Genomic DNA, 21,956 nt, shown 5'->3' on the forward strand with positions numbered 1-21,956 from the left:
CCGGAACAAGTCGACGACATGCTGCAGCGCGGCGTCATTCAGCCTTCTCAAAGCCCTTGGTTGTCACCTGTCGTTCTAGCGCGCAAAAAAGATGGCACCATCCGGTTTTGTATCGAATATCGCCGCCTCAACGGGATTACGACAAAAGACGTCTGCAAGGTGCCGAATACTTATCTTTAGATCTCCGCTCTGGCTATTGGCAGGATCCCATGGTTGAGGCTGGCCGCCCAAGGACAGCTTTCATCACCCTTTGATGGCCTCTAGGAGTTTAACGGTATGCCTTTCGGGCTCTGCAATAATCCCGCTACCTTCGAGCGCATGATTGATACCATCCTTCGCGGACACAAGTGGAAGACTTGGTTATGTTACCTAGCATGGTTGTTTTCTCAGAGGATTTTCCGACACATCTCGCCCGTTAGCATTACATCCTGACCTGTCTCACTTCAAGTGGCCTCCAGTTCAACCTCAAGATGTGCCGTTTCGCTGCCCGAAAATTAAATGTCTTGGGTCACGTAGCATCGAAAGACGGCATCCTCTCTGGTCCCGACAAACTTCGCGCAGTCGCCGAATTTCCGAAGCCCACATCTATCCATGCCCTGCGAAGTTTCATAGGCCTGTGTTCTCATTTTAGACGCTTCGTCGGGAACTTCGCCTGTATCATCGCACCCTTGACGAAGCTGCTTACCGCAAGGAAAGGCATTTCTGCGTGATCATCAGCAAGCGATGAAGCCTTTGACAAGTTACGCGAGTTGCGGACTTCACCGCATCTTCTTCGCCATTACGACCCAACTGCGCCGAGAGAGGTTCACACCAACGCCAGTGGTGTCGGCCTTGGTGCGGTCTTGGCCCAACGAAAATCCACGGATGAAGAATATTTCGTGGCTTATGCCAGCCGTACCCGCAAAAAGCTGATACGAATTACAGCGTTACAGAGAAGGAATGCTTAGCCATCATTTGGCATTGGGCATGTTTCGTCCTTATTTCTACGGCCGGCCTTTCGGCATCATCACTGACCATCACGCCCTTTGTTGGCTCTCCTCCTTGAAAGACCCGTCGGGCTGCCTCGGCCGTTGGGCGCCTCGCCTGCAGGAATATGATATTCGTGACGTATACCACTTCTGGTCGAAAGCATTCCGACGCTGACGCGCTCTCCCGCTCGCCGATGACACCTGATGTGGCTTCTCTTTCCGTTCCTTCTCCGACCTCAGACCCATCGCTACTGACCGCTATTGACATGCCCTCCGAGCAACGCAAGGACCCATCGCTCTCCCTGCTAGTCGACTACCTTGCCGCTCCATCGGTCGTTTCTTCAACGTGGACGCTACGCCGTTAAGCAGCCCACTTTGCTGTGCAAAACAGCTCCCTCTACGGCCGCAACTATCCGGACGGTCAGAAATGGCTTCTTACTATTCCTCGTCACATGCGCTCCGACATGTGCGCGTACTTCCACACTGACCCTCAAAGCGCACACGCCGGCGTCCTAAAGACCTTTACAGGGCTGTGTCAACAAAATTACTGGTGTGGAATTTATCGGTTTGTCCAGCAGTACGTTCGATCGTGCACCGCCTGCCAACAAAGCAAAACTCCCCCACTGCGCTCTACTGGCCCACTACAGCCGCTACCGTGTCCTGCTCGACCGTTCGACAGCGTAGGCGTCGAGCTCTATGGCCCGCTCCCATACAGCGAATGTGGAAAGCGCTGGATTATTGTTAGCGTCAGTCACCTGACGTGCTACGCCGAGACCACGGCTCTTCCCGCCGAGACCGCGCGCGACGTTGCGATGTTCATTCTTCGCAACTTCGTCCTTCGCCACGGCGCTCCTCGAGAATTACTCATCGATAGGGGTCGTGTCTTCTTGTCAGAAGCGATACAATCCCTCCTTCGCGAGTGCCATATCATTAACCGGAAGTTGACCGCGTACCATCCCAAACGAATGGTCTCACGTAACGCTTCAACCGAACACTGGGCGACATGTTGAGGATGTACGTCTCGTCCAACCACACCAATTGGGACACCGTACTCCCGTTCGTTACTTTCGCCTATAACACCACGAGACAAGCGACTAGCGGTTTTTCACCTTTTTTGTATGGGCGTCAGCCTTCGTGTCATCTGGATACTATCCTGCCCTACCGACTTGACGCCTCCGAGGGCAGAATCATTTCGGAAGTCACCCGATACGCTGAAGATTGCCGCCAGGTGGCTCGTTCGTTAACCAGCGAGGCTCAGGGGCGTCAGAAGACAGAACGTGACAGTCATCAGGCCAGGCCCACCTTCCTTGCTGGTTCCCTTGTTTGGCTGTGGATACCGCCTCACATCCTCGGCTTTTCTTATAAACTACTTATGCAATAGCATGGTGCGTACCGGATCATCGACGCCTCGCCACCTGTGAATTATATCGTTGAACCCGTCACACCATCGCCGGACCTTCGTTGTCGAGGTCTCGAGTCAGTGCATGTTAGCCGGCTGAAGCTTTATTTCGACCTCCTCATCTTGTCTACTCCCCGAGTCACCAGGATTCGCTCCGTTTCACACCCGGGGCCAATCTAATGAAGTGGACGCGCCTCGCGTTTCCGAGAGCAGCTCAGAGACGACGACGACTACCCGTGCTGTGATTTGCAAGAGAGCACGTGCTGTTCGCTGCTGCTAGGCTGCTGTTTGTCTGCTGCTTCTCACTTTAAATAAACATCATTACACTTTCTTTTTTTGTGCAGCGGGAATGTCGTCACAAGGCTACTTCATCGATAGCTGGACAGTAGTCGGAAGAAGCCTGCCTAAAGGCAGCGTCGTATTTTGTCCAAGCAAGTGTTGAATGCGAAATAAGGCGGTGGTGTCCCGCAGGGAGGTATTCAGGCAAAGGCGCAATAACGTAGTGATGTGTTCCAATTGATGTCATCAGACGAATCCTGCATGGGTATCGTATGAGAGATTGAGGCGTTCGGTAACGTCGTTCGTTTAAAGGTGATAAACTCTCCTAAGTTTATCTTTTGTGGCTTAAGAGCCAAGCCAGTTTTTGATCGCCATAGATAAAAAGAAGGGACGGTGGTCGTTAAATACTCACGATGCGCCCTCATGTAAAATTACGTCTTGCCGCAGGTAGGCTATGAAGTCCGTAGCCTCACTGTTATGGATAAGTGTTGTGGTAGTAAAACGAGCCAACCAACACGTAACCACATCAGTTCTATTGTTTGCAATGTTGGAAAGAGAACAAAAGGTCAAGGACATCGATACCAACTCATCAGAATGGCTCATCCGCTATATCAGTAGGGCCGTCGAGTCCATCGGTAGCACAGCTTGGTTATCAGGCGGTCACACTACTCACAGGCAGCGATATAAGTATGTGCAGAAGAACAGACACCCGACTGGCAGAATTGTTGCAGAATACAAATTGTTCGCGCCAGTCAATATATCACGAAAGGAAAGCACACATACAGCTGTGCTCAAATTTACCATAGGGAGTGTCGCAATAGTCGGTGAAGTTATTATCGCAAATATTGACGCATGAACATTAAAAGGTAGATTAGCCCATGGCCCTCAGTCCCCAGTGGCTGCGGAGCACCTGACCAAGGCGGCGTTCAGACCTGCTACGCGGCAGAGGGTGCTAAAATCTCTGGGTCCGGACAGGCCGCCAATGGAAACTGAACCTGGCAACGTTCAACACGCGCACCCTCTCAAGTGAGGCTAGCTTAGCAGGACAATTTGAAGAGTTATCAGGCATTGCCTGGGATATTATTGGCCTTAGTGAGGTTAGAAGAACTAGTGAGGCTTACACAGTGCTGACTAGCGGCCACGTCCTCTGCTACAGAGGTTTTCCAGATTAGAGAGAATCCGGGGTAGGAGTTCTAGTCCATAACAACGTAGCGGGCAACATTGATGAATTCTGCAGCATTAATGAGAGGGTAGCAGTCGTCGTAATAAAGCTGAATAGGAGGTACAAAAGGAAGGTAGTACAAGCCTACGCCCCAACCTCTAGTCACGATGATGAAGAAATAGAACAGTTTTATGAAGATGTTGAATTGGTAATGAGAAAAGTGCAAACTTAGTATACTGTAGTCATGGGCGACTTCAATGCAAAAGTGGGGAAAAAGGTTGGTGAGCAAGCAATTGGCAACTACGGCATCGACTCTAGGAATGCAATAGGAGATATGTTGGTAGAATTCGCGGAGAGGAATAGGCTCCGAATAATGAATACCTTCTTCAGGAAGCGCAGCAACAGGAAGTGCACCTAGAAAAGCCCTAATAGAGAAACAAGGAATGAAATAGATTTCAATCTACTTTCAAATGAAGTAGATTTACCGGAGGCGGTAAGTTGGCTTCGACCGAAGTGACCTTTCGGAGAACTGAGTTGCAACATTGCAGCGCACAACTCAGAAGAAAGGCGTTAAAGATGTGTCGCACAGGTCGGGAGAATATTATTTTGTTCAGGTAGCACAAACAGACCCTTTCAAAGTCGCTTAAGAGCGAGTCCATAGAACGTGACCGTGACCCTGAAAAAGCCAAACGGCATAACTCCGCATCGCTCGAACGTCGTATAGCTACAAGAGCATCCTAGAAGGACAAGTTCTTATAAGCAGCAAACTACTGGCACAGGCTCTCTCCGCCGGCGGTAGTCAAAAGAGGAGTAAGCAGAGGACGGCAGGCGATATTCGCAATGTACTGAGAGTATGTCCTGCACCGCTGCTGTGGAAGTAAACCGGCTTGCCCGGCACTGCGCCGGCTCACGAACGCTGTTAGATTTTGAGAAAGCGGAGCAATGGTAGCAATGAAAGAGCGACTGAGGAGTTAACTTATCTTAAGTACTGCGCTAGCGAGCTCTTCGTGGATTTTAAATTTCGTGGCGAACATTTGCCATTTGACAGTATGTATCTATCTATCTATCTTTCTATCTATCTAGACGCCTACGTGTTTGTGCTCTCATGGTAGGTTCCTTACCTTGGTATGTGCCAAAATTGGCATAGTATGACAAGAGTGTATGACAAACATAAATGATAGGTCATGACATAAATATGATGACATGTGTGTCAAGTGGGTCATGACAGTGACCCCGCGAAACAAGGTTAACACTCAAAAACACCTTAAATGGGTTAGGACGTGGGTACTAAGTGAAGCTAAAGGATGATGGTAAAAGTCATACTCATGAGCATGACTCAGCAAACACGATAATGACTCGGCGAAAAAAGATTAACACTCAAAAACCACTAGAATGATCTCTGAATTCGGTACTAAGTGAAGGAAACACTAATGGATGGCGTTAGAGGTCATAGTAATGACCATGACTCAGCAGAAATGACAGTGACTCATCTAAAAAAATGAACACTAAAAACAATGGAACGGGTTCGGATGTGGTACTAAGTCAAGGAAAGGGCTAAATGTTGAGGGTCAAAGTCATAGTCATGAGCATGACTAATGCTTTCGCCTTAATGTCTCTTAGGCGTGGCTAGAGGGACTCGTGTTGACTCGTGACATGAATGTCATAGCATGCATGCCGTGTAGGTCATGAAACAGCAGCCTATGTCTTGGTGCTCTCATGGTCGTTTTGTTAACTTGGTAGGCTCCCCGCCCATTGCTTCGCATAACATCGATTCCCCCATGGCGTTGCAATCTGCCGACTTTTTTGTATCTGTACATATTATTACAGGAAGAAAACAGGCACACGAGTGTAGAAGAATGTATATTTACAAGCGATCTATATGGCGTTCAGGCAACGGCTAGATTCTTCGTCTTCCTCCCGTTAGTGTTCCCTTCTTCTTTCTCTTCCCCGTAACATCACCCTCTCGGCCCGGTGCAGGTTATACAGCCTCACTTAATGGGGGGGGGGGCATAGGGCTTGAGCCTGGCGACATAAACAACATCGCTGGTGACGTTGGGAGGCACTGAAGTGTGACCGACTGGGGCGATCTCGTATGTCACGTCGGACAGTTGTCGTAAGATCTGGTATGGACCAGAATAACGGGAAAGTAGTTTCTCCGACAAGCCGACGCGACGTGAAGGCGCCCAGAGAAGGACAAGGGAACCAGGTGAAAAATGGTGGTCTCGGCGCCGAAGGTTGTAGCGTCGCTTTTGAGAAGCTCGCGAGACTGTGAGGCGATGACGGGCGACCTCTCCGGCCTCGGCGGCTAAGTCAATAGCATCGCGAGCGTAACCAGTGCTGGGTGATTGTACTGCGGAAGGTAGCAACGTGTCGAAGGGCAAGGTGGGGTCGCGGCCTTAGAAAAGGTCAAATGGTGAGAATCCGGCAGTGTCGTGACGGGACGAGTTGTATGCGAAAGTGGTGTATGGTAAAGCGACATCCCAGTCGCGGTGATCGTCGGAAACGTACATGGCGAGCATTTCAGTTAGTGTGGGGGTGAGTCGTTCGGTGAGGCCGTTTGTTTGAGGATGGTATGCGGTAGCAAGCTGGTGGTCTGTAGAACAGGAGCGGAGCAGATCATCGACGACCTTCAATAGAAAGTAGCGGCCGCGATCCGTGAGTAACTGGCGAGAGGCGCCGTGGTGCAGGATGACGTCGTATAGTAAGAAGTCGGCGACATCTGTAGCACAGCTAGTTAGCATCGCTCGTGCGATGGCATATCCCGTGGCATATTCTGTTGCTACAGCAATCCATTTGTTTCCTTTCATGAATATTGGAAAGGGGCCAAGGACGTCGAGGCCCACACGGAAGAAGGGTTCTGTAGGGATATCAATTGGTTGAATCCAGTCAGCAGGAGGCATAGCAGGCGTCTTTCGGTGCTGACACAGGTCCCAAGAGGCGACATAACGGCGCACAGAACGATAAATGCCGAGCCAGAAGAAGCGGCCCCGCAGGCGGTCGTAAGTACGAGTGATGCCCAGATGTCCAGCAGTAGGAGCGTCGTGAAGTTGCTGGAGCACGGCCAGTCGAAGGTGCTTTGAAACGACTAGGAGGAACTCTGGGCCATCAGGACGAACGCTACGACGGTATAAAGTTCCATCGCGCAAGGTGAACATCTGGAGGGACGGGTCATTAGGCGAGGAGCTTAGGCGTTCCATAAGTGTTCGAAGAACAGGGTCTTGGCGTTGCTCGTCGCCAAATGGAGAAAGCCGGAGAGAGACAGAATACTGCTGTCCGAGGCTGCATCGGTATTGTCCGGTTGATCGACGGGATTGCGGGAGAGGCAGTCAGCATCTGTATGCAGGCGCCCTGACTTATACATAACAGAAAATGTATATTCTTGTAGACGCAATGCCCAACGTGCAAGTCGTCCAGTTGGGTCCTTCAAAGAGGAGATTCCAGCAGAGGGGGTGATTATCGGTTACGATGCAGAAGCTCCGACCGAAAAGGTACGGCCGAAATTTCGCGACCGCCCATACGAGCGCGAGACATTCCCTCTCATTGATGGAGTTATTTCGCTATGGCGTCGAAAGAAGGCGGCTGGCGTAAGCTATGACAAAGTCTTGGCCCCGTTGACGTTGAGCGAGGACAGCGCCGATGCCATAACCACTCGCGTCAGTTCGTACTTCAGTAGGCGCAGAAGGGTGAAAGTGTGACAGAATCGGGGAAGTTGTAAGCCGCTCGATCAGGGTAGAGAAGGCTTTCTCCTGCAGTGGTCCCCAAGAGAAAGAGACATTTATCTTAAAAGGTCAGTGAGAGGACGAGCGATGTCGGCAAATTTTTTCACAAATCACTATAAATAAGAGCATAAGCCCAGAAAACTACGGACATCGTTTGTTGAACAAGGTACAGGAAAATTTCGCACAGCGTGAACTTTCTGTGGATCAGGTTGGATACCGGCGGCGTTTACGAGATGGCCAAGCATGGTAATTTCACGGCGACCGAAATGACACTTGTTGGAGTTTAGCTGAAGGCCAGCCCTGCGAAACACGGAGAGTTTGGTCGTAAGGCGCCTCAGGTGGCTCTGAAAGTTCGGCGCAAACACAATCACATAGTCGAGGTAACAGGGGCATGAAGACCACTTCAACCCGCGCAGGAGAGATTCCCTCATGCGCGCGAATTTAGCTGGCGCATTGCATAATCCAAAGGGCAAGACTTTAAATTGGTACAGACCGTCCGGTGTGACGAAGGCGGTTTTCTCGCGGTCCACCTCATCGACACTAATCTGCCAATAGCCGGAGCGGAGGTCAATTGATATAAAGTATTGGCATCCGTGAAGGCAATCAAGAGCGTCGTCAATGCGAGGCAGGGGATAAACGTCCTTCTTTGTTATCCTATTGAGGTGACGGTAGTCAACGCAGAAGCGCCACGAGTTGTCTTTATTCTTTACTAAGACAACCGGGGATGCCCACGGGCTACTGGAAGGTTCAATGATGTCCTTGTCTATCATCTTGTCGACCTCTTTCTCTATGATGGCCCGTTCTGTTGCGGAGACACTATATGACCGCCAATAAATGGGGCTGGCGTCACCGGTGTTGATGCGATGCATGACAACAGATGTCTGACCAAGTGGAGGGTCTTCCAAATCAAAGGTATCCCGATAAGGTGACAGGAGGTCATGAAGAGCTGTTGTTTGCTCGGAAGGAAGGTCAGGGGCAATCATCTTACAAACATCGTCCGCAGGCGTTCAGCACGAAGGAGTGGGTGACAAAGGTCCGTTGGTACTGAGGAAGGATTCAGAGGCCAAAGAAGAAATCTCAAATTCTTCCAAAGGAGTGATAAGTGCTATGGCAATACCGTGTGGCAGCACATGCGTCGAAACTCCAAAATTGAGGATGGGCACGCGAGCGCAGTTTTCGAGGATCCGGATTAAGGTGCTCGGTAGGGCAATATTGCGTGACACAACCACGTCAGTAAGCGGCGACAGGACGTACTCGCCATCAGGTACGGGAGGACAGGGCATCAGGAGGACATTTGCAGCCGCCTGTGGAGACAGCCTTGCAAACTCATGCAGAACATAAGCGGGGTGAAGCACAAGTTGTTGCATCGGCAGGAAGCGGCAGATCCCTCTGTACAATACCTGCGGAGCAGCCAATTTGGGCAGAGTGTTTCGAAAGGAAGTAGAGGCCGAGAATTAGGTCGTGTGGACAGTCCTCAAGGACGATAAATAAAACAACGCTATAATGGCCCGCAGTGGTCACACGTGTTGTTCCAAGAACAGGTGAGGAACACATTCCAAGAACAGGTGAAGTACTCCCATCGGCGACTCAAAACAGTGCATGGTACGGCGGGCGTCATAACCTTTTTGAGCCTTCGGCGGAGAGCAGCGCTCATAACTGAAGCCTGCGCTCCTGTGTCAACGAGAGATGTAACAGGAACACCATCAACTTCAATGTCCAGTAGGTTTCCACGTGTAGGCAGGGTCAACAGAAGATTTGCGGGACGGGTCGGAGTTGCAGCTTCACCTACTGGAGCTGCACCACCTAGTTTCCCGAAGGGAAGCGACCGGTTGCAGATGGGGACGAAGAGCGGCGAACGACAGGCGAACGGGACCGAAGGCCTTGCGGAGACGGGGAGTGGCTGGATCTTGGTGAGCACTGTCGGCGTTGATGTTCCTAGGCGGCGTGTTGGGCGAGAAAGTGCGATTGTCTGGTACTTGGCGGTAGTGACTCGGAGACGACCACCGAGGAGGCAATGACCAGCGGTTACGGCAATCATGGGCGATGTGTCCAATGCCGGAACAATTAAAACAGATGGGTCTGTCATCCGCTGTGCGCCAGTCAGCTTGGTTGCGACGGAGTGGCCGGAAAGCTTTGCGTCTGGGAGCGAGCGGCCGGACAAATCTGGTAGGTGTTCGTTAGGCGCACCGAGCCGAGACATGGAATGCCCAAACTCGCTATTTCCTCCCGAACGACCGCTTGTATAAGCGAGACAGCGGGCACGCTTTCCCGACAGTCGGAACGAACTGGAGCCGGAGCCATGGCCTCAAGCTCACGGCGAACGGTACGCATTATATCTTCCGGGCCAATCGGCTGAACAAACCGCGGCGGGTCTTCGCACGAAGATGTCGCGGTGGTATTGGGCAGTCTGTCGAAACTTTGAGGGACGCGGCGGCCTTTAGCTTGTTCGAAGGGCCGGCACTCCTTTATAATTGCATCCACAGTGGCACCATCCTTACACATCAGGAGTTTGAAGGCATCGACTGCAATACCTTTTAGGATGGGACCAACCTTGTCGGCCTCGGTCATGTTGTTATCAGCCTTGCGGCAGAGAGCCAGCACATCCTGTATGTAAACGACATAGGATTCTGTAGACGTCTGAGCGCGGCATGCAAGCTCTTTTTTTGCTGCCAACTTACGACCGACAGGTCTTCCAAACAGGTCTCGCATTTTTTCTTTACAGACATCCCAGCTTGTTAGGTCAGCTTCATGCGTATCGTACCATTGCTTCGCAGTTCCTTTCAGATAAAACATCAGGTTTGCTAGCATCCTTGTAGGATGCCACCTGTTGTTGTCGCACTCTCGCTCGTCCATCGCAAGCCAGTCCTCGACGTCGGCGTTGTCCGTGCCACAAAATGTCCCCGGTTCCGGCGGATGAGTGAGGATTACCGTTGGCATGGACATGGACTCAGCTGAGACTGACACTATTGTAAATAAATAAATAAATAAATATATAAATAAATAAACATCCTAATAGAAGTCATCACAAGAAGTTGCGAAAACTAAAACTAGACACGTCACCTCAATTACGCTATACACGATCAACGGACCAACTTGTCGGTGGTCGATAGATGAATGGATGAGTAAAACTCACAGAGCGACGTAGCGGCACGGTTGGCAACCAGTTGAACTCTTTCTGAAAGTGAAAGTCGCATACAATGACTCTTAATAACTCTTCTTTGAAACATGATAATAAATGGAACCGCAGTGTATTTGAGCGCTAACTGATATGTAGATTATACTGTGCATACTGGGTGCCAGGCAAACAAATTTACAGCAAAAGGTTATAATTTCTGTACTTGCTAACTCCAAATCTAGCATTGCATTGGTTGATATCACGTTGCTCGAGATTTCCCCCTTTCAATTAAGCTTAGCCAGCTCAAACTAGAATTTACTTTCGAATCGCCTATATTGAATTGAAGCTGTGGTCTCTGAAAGACGCTGCAAGATTTATACCCTCATCAATTATTGTTAGTTCACTCATATTGAAATATACCTGCCGTGAATACATTCGTTTTAGCCATGGCAAAAGAACTTTAAAAAATGACCGCCGTTTAGAAGTGCCTAATTATAAAGATATTTTGAGTGATAAGAAACACCCAGAGCTTGATGTAATCAGATTTCCTTGTGCTGCTGGTAAGAATCAGTTCACCTGGACAACTTATCAACCTGTGAAATATGCTGGGTGAGGCATGTACACGGTAGCACAGTGCCGTCGTTGCTCTCGTATGCACAACGGATATTGATAAATTCCTGGCTCTTACCTCATTTCGGTCGTCGAGACTGGATGTGGAGTTTATGTAGACGTACTCAATGACCTCAGGCATATTTTTTCTTAGGAACTTGTAACAATCGTCCCAGTCTCCTTGACGCTTCGCTGCCCCGAAGCTCTCTCGGATTTTTGTCGAAGCGTGCTCGAAAAGGAAATCTAGGTTGTAGATGGGTGCGTAATTGTTAGCGTTGTTGCTTGGGGCGTGTGCGCTCTCCTCCTCTGTTGAAGTTGCCGCGGGGCCGGCGTGTTCTTTCGCTGGCTTGCGCGACACTCGGCGCGCGCTTGGATTACGTGCTCTTTTGTGACAAAGGCTCTGCGAATCCAGGAGTATGACATACGCGTAGTGTATCGTTCCGGGCGGAAGCATTCCGACGCTGACGCTCTTTCCCGCTCACCGGTTTCGCCAGATGTCACCCGTGAGTCCCCCTGTGAGCGCACGTTGTCATCCCTTGACTTGGACACTATTGCTGCCGAACAACAGAATGACCCCTGGACTGCGTCACTTTTAGACCATCTTTCGGATACGTCAACAGCCCCGGCTTCTAGAGCACTTCGGCGACAGGTTCCACATTTTGCGATCCGTGATCAGCTCCTGTACCTGCGCAACTATGCCCCTGAAGGACGTACGTGGCTGCTAGTCATCCCGAGAGCCTTGAGATCAGAGATCTGTTCCTCTTTCCGCTCAGACCCCCAGTGTGGCCAGGCCGGCGTTTTCAAGACGTACGAACGACTTCGGCACTGCTACTACTGGCGGAGTATGTACACCTTCGTTCGAAACTTCGTCCGTTTTTGCCGTGAATGTCAGCAACGCAAATCTCCGCCGCACCTCTCAGTCGGTGAACTCCAACCCCTGCCATGTCCTTCTCAACCTTTTGATCTCGTTGGTGTCGATCTATATGGGCCTCTGTCCTTGACTACGTCCGGCAACCGGTGGATTATAGTTGCCGTTGACCACTTGGCACGGTAAGCAGAAACTGCTGCCCTCCCAGCTGCTACTGCGCAGGAAATCGCCACCTTTATACTGCGACGTTTTTTGCTTCGTCATGGAGGCCCTCGTGAACTCCTAAGCGATCGAGGCCGCGCCTTCCTGTCTGAAGTTGTCGAGAAATTGCTTGCTGAATGCGCTATTGTTCATCGCACATGCACCGCCTATCATCCCCAAACCAATGGTACCACGGAACGCTTTAATCGCACCCTTGCTGACATGCTCGCTATGTACATCGCATCCGACCACTCCAATTGGGACCTAGTTCTTCCATTCGTCACCTATGCCTACAATCCCACTGAACACAAGACGTTTTGTAGCCGTCTTGGACCAGCCAAAATCAACTAGAACGTCTACAACTATTCAAGACGGCTACAAGACGTCTTTATATGTACGTCTTGAAGACGTCCTGCGAAGGATGGCTTGAAGGCGTCTTGTTAAGCTGTTTTAAGCTATCATCTTGCTAAGACGGCTAGAAAACGTTCTGTAAAAACGTCTGGAAGATATCTGTGCGGATCCTTATCCAGATATATGTACAAAATATGCGTTTCAGTTTTTTCCGCTGCTTTATACGGTTGTTAGATATCTAGCACCCATGAATACTGGTCACACAGCCTGTACTTAAAAACGTGTACATGCACTGCCTATCCTTTGGTCTGTCATTTTATCATCCTGTAAGATGTACATTTCCATTAGCTGCACATGTGTCGTTGCACAGTACGTCCAGTCGTAGCGTCTATACGTATTTCACGAACAAAAAAAAAAACATGAAGCAAACGTAAAAAAAAAAATGTGCTACATTGAAGGCAGCATACATGCAAGACCTAAGGCCTTTAACCACGTTAATTGAGAAAACAGAAAGAGTGAAAAATAAATCCATGGGTTGTACGTGCCTAAACTATGAAGCAGACCGTAGGTGGAGACTCTGGATTAATTCTGACCACCTGGGATCTTTAAGATACACATCAATCTAAGTACACGATCGTTGTTGTATTTCGATCCTATCGTACCCGCGATCTCGAGCTCAGCAGCGCGATGCTATAGCCACTTAGCTAACGTGGCGGGTAACAGAAAAACGTGTGCCTGCGCTGAGCAGCTGCGCAAATTTAGTGTGAGTGTTAGTTTCAGATAGATGAATAGGTGAGTTCGATGATATATTTTTGTGGCAGAAGATCGCTCGGGTTTTTTACCTGTGCGGTTTTCTGCAGGCTGTCACAAATGGCGTTTTTCGCACGATGCTAGTTCAACATCCACGCCAGCGCGTTATTTGACAGTTTTTCGCTCCTACCGAAATCTGCTCATTGAGCTGCATCACAATTCCGCTGTCAGCTGTTCAATCATGTAGTAAAAAACTACAGTATCGCAAGTTCCTCAATTCCTTAAAACGCGTTTCACCGTCGTGTACTCCGAAGTTGTGAGACTGAATTGTTCATTTCATCGCTCTTTCAAATTAAATACCTATATACGCTCAAAACCTACAGCTAAAATTGGCGCTATAAATAAGGATGTGTACTTTGGTGGGAGAGCAGCATATATGGCATTTCATCTAGACGTGTTCGTTTTGCCCAATTATTTGCAACCACAGCACGGCGATTTTAGCAGTGCACCACATATTATAGTAAGCGTTCCAGAAATTTTAATACTGCAAAGTTTATTTGCGACCTCTTTGAAATGTTTTGAATGACCCTACTTTGTATATTTACTTGGAATATTTGTCACATACATAGAAGCGCTAAGTTAACCAATTGGTAACTACACCAAGACCGATATTGCAGTTACCAGGACCGAGCACGGTTGGTCCGCAGCTCATGATCAGTGCAGCCATATACAGCCGATGCATATCGGGGGTATTATGCAAGCGTCTACCAAGATCGGAGCGCGTAAAGCGGGCAAATTTGCTTTAGAAATAAGTTTGCAGTCCACGTGTGCTTATATCACAACGTTTACAAGGGCGTTGCAAAAAAAAAAAAAAAGCACATTCGATAATTGGCGGTATCTTTCAGAGCCGCGTATACTGCATCTATTTTGTCTGCTTTGGACGTGTTATTAGGTGCACATTACAAAATTGCGATATCGTTTAGTATTGCTATGTCGCAGAGTTGTAAACATGATAATTTCCAATTTTCGAGACTCTTTCGAAAGACAGCGCCGACATTAAATCAACATCTGCTTCCAGCCCATACTTGATTTTACATTGTATTTTAAATGCAAGAAACGTCATCGAAATCGGTGTAGCGATTGCCGAGAATGTCGATTTCACCATTCCTACGTATCCGGAGCTAACGCTGCAAGCATTGCGCATTTCAGTGCGGGCGCGTCCGGAGTTTCCTTTCTCCGTGCAAACGAAAGGCTAACGGCGCCGCGACTGGCAGACATGGAAGGAGGATGAGATTGGAATTTTCTGCCTCCCCCCATGCTCGGCGGCCCTGGCTGCATAGCGCCTCTTCCTCTTCACAACCACTCTCTCTAGACGCCTCCAACTATCACGTGACAAAAGCCATGAGCGACGGCGTTGGTTTGGTCGCGGGAGCTCAACCTCCCTTTGCCGTTCTCTCTCGCGACGTGCCCTTTCAATCTTTTCCGTTTCACATCTTTCACGGCGGGAAGCGGCGCCGGTTGTTCGGGCAAGTCGGTTCGCGCGTTTGTTTCCGACTTCGAAAACTGGCCGAGCGTGCTCTCCATTTTGTGTCTTCGATGCGTTAACCAAGGACCCTTGCTGACCCTCGGAGTACGCGGCGTCGCTTCTTTGACTCGGAAAGCGGATTCTGCCTCGTCGATACGGACAAAAAAAAAAGAAAAAAGAAAAGTGAGTACCGCACGAAAGTGCCTTATTTCTGAGAATTGTTACCCCCAAATGCCCTTTGTATGGGCATGTCACGTTCGCGCCACGCGCTCGAAAAGTATACTGTGAGCTTGCCGCCGTCTTAAACGTTGATACATGTTTGTCACATAAAATAATGCTTGCTTTTTCCACATTGTGAATAACTATTTCATGACGCGTTTTCGTGTTTTTTCTCGATGATCCTGACAACGTGCGAGATATAGCGCTGCACTGACAAATTTAATTCCTAATTATATTGCAGTCATCCATGGTCCGTGGAATGCGTTCGGGACAGTTAGTGTCCCTGTGGGGGTGAAGTGCTAAAACACCCGTGTACTTAGATTTAGGTACACGCTAAGGAATCCCAGGTGGTCCAAATTATTCCGGAATCCCTCACTTTGGCGTGCCTCATAATGTAGATCGTGGTTCTGGCGCGTATAAACCTCATAATTTTTTAACGTTAAGGAGAGTCAATTACTCATGGCAGGCTTATCACAGCTGCTGCTGTACGCATGCCGAAACTTTAGGGCTTCAACTAGTGTCGCTCGTTTGGCGATACAGAACTACGCTGCTTGCTCTTCCAGTCGACCACCATTCCTGCATTAATATTGTTGGCGATCACGAACGCGATGAGGCAAACTTGCGTAGCCGACATAATTTGTTTGGCATGTTTATTGTTATTCAATTCCTGGCTGGCGCGGTAGCGCCATTAAAAAATATTCCTTGCCTCGAATCTTGATCCCCACTGTTCTCGCGTAAAATCGCGCGCTTGCTGTTGCGTGTTACTGCGCTTGCTTGCAACGTGTTATGTTTTAACTCGTATTGTACTGGTTGCGTGTGACTCACTTGTTTTAGTCTTTTCATTTGCGTTTAGTGACGGTGATGTAACTGTGTACTGCGCATTTGGTCGAGCTACTCTCACCCACGCTTCGAATCTATTGATTGCTGGTAGGCATTTCTAAAATATTGCGATCTTTGTGGGTGCTTGCTCATGGATGCAGACTCGGGAACACGCCGCTTTGCGCATAATTTTCTTTCGCGCTATCAATTTAACCCATAAATTGTGCATGGCTTAAATTAAGTCGCATCGGCGTTCCTACCGCAAGTCATAATCTGAATATGCTAAATCTCGCAGGCTGAAAACGAAACGTTAGGTGAACTCGTAACTAAAATTCATGAAAATCTGGGGCTTTACATGCCGGAAGCGTGATATGATCATGAAGCACGCCTTAGTAGGAGACTTCAGATGAGTTTTTACCACCTGTGGCTCTCTAGCGTGCAGCCAATGCACAGCACACGGACATTTTTGCATTTCGCCCCCATTCTAATGCGGCCGCCGCAGGCGGGATTTGCGCACCTTCAGCACGCCCCATATTTTGTTTCCTTGTTTGTTTCTCTGGTTAAAGAAATATCGCCAGGCCATCTACGCGTTTCCACGCTGTTGTGTTCTTTCGGGGGTTTTACGAGCCAAAACCATTTCTGATTATGAGGCACGCTGTAGTGGAGGGCTCCGGATTAATTTTGACCACCTCAGGTTCTTTAACGTGTAATACAACGCAAGCACACGGGCGTTTTTGCATTTCGCCTCCATCAAAATGATCTCGTGCTCGCTCGGCAGCGCAAAACGGCTTAGCCGACTAAGCCACCGCGGCGGGTCACGCTGTTGTGAATTGTTGCTTTGTTTCTTGTTTAACCGTTATTTTATCAGAGCTTCATGGGATCGCTGGTAGCGATGTCCTCCAACGCACTTCTCTGAAAGGGAAGGGAAATTGAAATTTTAGTGTTGTTACGAACGTTTAGCAAAGCAGCTATACATCGCTTTATACCGTTGCCGCGACGTTCTCAGGCACAAGTCTGGTTGGCGCGTGCTCGCTAAGCTGCGCCAGTTGTACGCGTGGCGTGCTTTTTAGGCAATGCAAGCAAACCAACCGGTAGCTGCTGGATACGGTAGCGGCAATAGTAGAGCGTCATATGGTAAATGCTTGTTCACTTAATGTTCCAGTGGGAACCCGTGAGGTACCTGAATAATTAAATAAATTGAGGTATGTGTACCTACTCGCGCGTAGCGTCAAGCGTTGAGCAAAATCAGACACTTGCAGCGTTCTATCAGCAAGCTGAAGCGCTGGTAAACAGGACGATGCATGAGAGAGTGGTTTCCTGTGATCCACTTAACGATAGGCCTTTGTTATCGCAAGACTAGTTATTTGAAACGCTGAAAAGGCCATTTCTTATTCCTCTTGTGCCATAGACATGCGAAAATATAGTCTACAAGTCAGGCCGCATTGTTGTTCCAGAGCGGATTATGTGACCATATACGTGGTGTCTTTTTTTAGCAGCACCAATTTTTTAAAAATTGCCTGTGGCAGATAGCACAATTACAAACCTTGATCAAAATTACTCGATAAGGCGGCCATTACGTTACGAGAAACCAATATGCTTTCCGAATAATTTACTTAATTGCGCTAATAAACGAACTACTTTGCAGCACATATTTTTAATCTACGAATTGTAGCTAGTGGGTATGCATTGCATATCGACTTGGACCGAGATTTGAGGACTACGCTAGTTTCGATATAATAATTTTGAATGTGTCCACCGAAATGCATTGGCGTTCCAGTTAGTGTGTGCTTCAATGTATGAAACAGTGTTTTCTTAAAAATTAAGTTAGAAAACTGTGCATTTTTACTGCAAGTTTGATACCGCATATCTCGAAACCGCTGCCATCCTCAGAATTTGTTCCAAGTCGATATGCCTGGCATAATCACTAGCTACAATTAAAATATGTGCAGTGAGGTAATTAATAAAAAGTTAATTAGTGTAAGTGTCAATTGTTCAATTAAACGTTTAGATTTTTCGTAGAAGTAATAGGCCACCTCATCGAGTAATTTAGAACAATTTGGACAGCACAATTGTGCTGTCTGCCACATGTTCTTACAATTTAGTTCAGCTAAAATAAAAAGGACCATGTAGAATGAGAACATACCGTATGTTCTCATTCTACAAGGTTTTTTTTTTTTGACTGAACCAAATTAAAAAAAAAAAAAAACATTGCATGTGGCAGATGGCACTTGGGCAAGCGCAATGGTCCAGTCATATCACATGCTTCAAACCATTACGTTATTAAGCTGCTTTCTGTGTTACATAGAGAGAAAGTAGCATTCTTTAATGAGATGCTGGAGATCTTAGCCTGGCTATTCGCCTGACATGCTATTCCAGGTGCTTAATAACGTAATGGTTTGAAGTAGTGATATGACTAGCCCATGGCGCTTGTCATGTAATTGTCATTTTAATTGAGTATGATGTTACCGGTAAGCTGAACCAACCGCTGAGTAGGTTGAGCTTACCACTGAGGCGAGGATGACAGAAGGTGAATACGTCATTATGGCCTCAGTAATGACAGAACAAGATGTTGGCCTTCAGAATAACACACGGATGTAATGTCCTATCGTTTGCGCCTTTAAATAAATAAATTGTGTGACCTGTATGTGCGGCATATGTATTTTTGTGTCCTCATTAACTGATAGTTTGGACCTAATTTTTTTATGCTGCTTCACTGACAAATCTATCTGTCCTAATTTAAACCACAAGAATGATTAATACGTAGAATTTTGCCGTCTTCAGTGTTTCTGCTCACATTGACTTCCATACTTTGCAACAGCTAGAATAATAAATTCAAATTAAGTGCTGCATCTGGCTTATGCTTTCTCTTGGTTCAAGTTACAAGAAGAAAAAAAAAACAGGACGCCGATCAAAAAGTGGTAATAAGAATTGGACGCACGCAAGCCTTGTTCACAACACGAACTGCTCGAAACGACGGCATTCTGCGCATGCAGGCGGGATATTGCCATCGTTGCGATACAGCGTTTTTTCTGTAGTTTTTTGTAGTCTGGATAGCAAGGGATTCCAGAAACTCCCTTCAAATCCAGTTTCCTTAGCAATGATAGAAGCCTTGTCTCGTCGGTGGCATATTCAGCCTGCCACGTGCTCCGCAAGTGCAATGGGAAGCAACATTGTTTCTTCACTTCTGATTCATTTCTAATTGATATCTTTGACATAGGTTTCATGCTTCAAGCGCTTTCAGAATGACTGCTTTCGCTGATGTAAAGATAGTCGCGATTCGCGCCGGCTGTTCTGTATACAATGCTTGGAACATACCTTCTGCATCTTCACATCTCCCTGTTCATGCTGCAACTAGTGGGCCTAAACGTGGGACATTGACTTCATAGGGTTTCAGAACAATTGCGATGGCCTTGCTCACTCAAGGGACATAGGCGAGGGTCGTGCGAGCTCGAGGGCGCGTGTGACCGGCAATGTGGCAGGCCTCAACGATTTTTCGTCGAACGAATGAACATTTCCGGTGATGCTCACTCGGACGTAATCTGTGCAAGTCATTGTCAGAAATCTGGTCGCCAGGATTAATGCAAAAATTTTACAGCGATCCCGGCAAATTTGCTCTAAATCAGGACGCTCATGGCAGTGGCGTATCAGGTGGGGGTGGGTGACCGGGCTTCCGCCCCCCCCCTCTCTCTCCAAATCTCGTCTCTTTTTTCTCTTTTTTTTCTTTTCGTTCTTTTTTTTTTTTTTTTTTTTTACGGCCTGCGCCCTGCTCCGTTTTGTGCCTGGCACGTCGCCTATTAACAAAGGCGCGTATCCTTCGAACGTGCGGCTGTTATGGGCATTCGCGTCTCAACGCATCTCCGACGACTGGGAACTTAAAAGAACGAAGCACCGCAGTCAGGACGATCGCGGTGCTTTAGCTCCCCCACCCCCACCCCCGAAAGAAATATCCTGGCTACGCGCCTGGCTCAAATTACGTCGCGAACATTCTGAGTGCGGTTACCCCGGAAGTGTTTCATTCGTTGCGTAGAACATCGTTCAAGTTGACCAGTGACCTCGCTTGGCCGCGCGTCCTGGAGTCGACGCTGCCATTCAATATGTCCCCAAAAGGAGGCCTTGTCACGTGTTCTGAAAACCTATGACGCGCGCCGCATATATGTTCCTGCCTGCACGTTGCATCATGAACTGGTGCGGACATGGTGTAGAATTATTTTTCGGCGCAAACTGCTACTACGTTTAAATCAACAAAAGATGCAATTTCGAAAAAGGGCTTGCAGCATGTGTATGATTTGAAAACGAAAAATGTCGCTTGCGACGTAGTTGCGGAGGACATGGCAGCCTCCAACAAGGGCACTGGCCTTCTTGGACAAGGCTGTCGTTATTGCCAAGAATTCGGATTTCACGGTAATATCTCGAGGGCTTGCTACCAAGGCTACAGATAAGGCCGAATCGCAATGATGGCATTATTGCATCTGCATACGGAAGATACCTAGGTCGGATTTCTAACAGTTACTGTTTGCAAACAAGGCTGCGGTATAAATGAGTGGGAACTCTTCAGTCATATGCAATAAAATCTTTTTATAGCGAAGTTGAAGGGGGAGCCAAAATTACGTCATTATGTTCATTACTGCCGTTCACTGCAATATATGCGTAATGTCGCGCACAAATTTCAACTTGTATAGAAGCAGACGGTTTTTCGAGCAGCAGAACCACTACATGGCCACGTGCTCGCTGAACTTCTAATAAAACAGCAAAAGAAACTTTGGCGTCCTTAACACACCACTTCTTAGCATCTGACACGATTGCCTTTACGATAGCTGCTTTCTGTTTCAATGTCATGATCTTTCGTTACCGCTTTTAGTTAGGTCGTCTCTAGCATCGCGAAACTGGCGAAACGGCGACGCGGTTGAATAGGTTGCACGCTGCGACACCAACTATGTTCGTCGTGTGCGAGCAGCACGTGGTAGACACAGGGAGGCGTGGCCTCTGAAATTGCACCGGCGCAATCTCCGAGGCCACGCCTATAGCTGCACTAACTATATAGCCTGCGTGGTGCCGCAGTAAGAGGAATTGCGATGGCGATCTAGAGTCTGCTTACGCGCAACTACGCGTAGTGGTGAAAAGTACCAGTGTTCGACGGTGGATTCAACGCAAATACGTAAACGTTTTAAACATCGGAGAGCAGAAGCGAGCCTGCAAGGGTCGGGCATTTCTTTTTTCGGAAAAAACTGAAGTTTGGTGTATCTATTGGCAGGATAAGTTTACTTCGTTGAAACGAGGTTATAAAAACATGGATATCTTCGGAGATTTCAGCGGGAATGTCATTTTGTTGTATACAATAATTTGTTATACCCCGTTTCGTTATAACGAAGTTTCACTGTAACATATCTAACATCTTTTGTCTTACCTTCTAATTGCAGGTGCGAAATCTGAGGTCAAGCATCATTGGAGCACGCTGAATTTTCTGCGGGTGCATCAGCCTGTGGAAATGTCTAAGCTAGTTCCCTGAATCGTGAAGTGTCCAATTTGTTATAACAGCCAGCCACAATGCAAAACTCTAGGAGGTGCATTAGAAACATTTTGCTTATGTAGTGGCGTGTTATTGATTTATTAAAAATTCTTTGAAACCTTTGACCACTTTAGCGCTTCATTTGTGTGAACAATCATGCTTTATGTTAAGCATACGTGGCTTTGACACGTGTTCATCACTTTTGTGGCTTTGCCAATATTTCAGTGTTGCTATGGTGGGTTGTAAGAAATGGGCCATAGGGATTGGTGCTATCGGTAAAGCCAACCTTTTTTCAATATTGCGAGAAATACGAACATCCTCATTGATTTCTCTATGTAGCAGATAACAGGGAGACACTCAATTCCTTTATAATTAATGCTATAATGGAAGGGTGTTTTGTGTATCTAAATTCTTGTGCGTGCCAAACATCCATGCAAGGAAAAATTCTGTAATAGTGTTGCAGGAG

General features: G+C 47.9%; 1 protein-coding gene and 1 long non-coding RNA gene across 3 annotated transcripts in view; one reads left to right on the forward strand and one right to left on the reverse strand.

Annotated features, from left to right (window-relative positions):
* The window catches only part of LOC125942980 (membrane metallo-endopeptidase-like 1), a 185,834-nt gene extending 174,319 nt beyond the window's left edge, over positions 1-11,515 (reverse strand). For both annotated transcript variants that reach the window (XM_049661269.1, XM_049661270.1), the window contains exon 1: positions 11,331-11,515. In XM_049661269.1, the coding sequence (XP_049517226.1) occupies positions 11,331-11,393 (63 nt within the window). In that variant the 5' untranslated portion in view covers positions 11,394-11,515. The remainder of the gene's footprint in view (positions 1-11,330) is intronic.
* Positions 11,516-14,849: 3,334 nt separating this feature from the next.
* Positions 14,850-21,618, forward strand: LOC125942985 (uncharacterized). Its single transcript, XR_007465461.1, has 2 exons — positions 14,850-15,129; positions 21,402-21,618. It is a non-coding gene; the product is annotated as an uncharacterized LOC125942985 (long non-coding RNA).
* Positions 21,619-21,956: the final 338 nt, after the last annotated feature.

Source organism: Dermacentor silvarum, chromosome 2 (genome assembly GCF_013339745.2).
Source record: "Dermacentor silvarum isolate Dsil-2018 chromosome 2, BIME_Dsil_1.4, whole genome shotgun sequence".
Classification (NCBI taxonomy): domain Eukaryota; kingdom Metazoa; phylum Arthropoda; class Arachnida; order Ixodida; family Ixodidae; genus Dermacentor; species Dermacentor silvarum.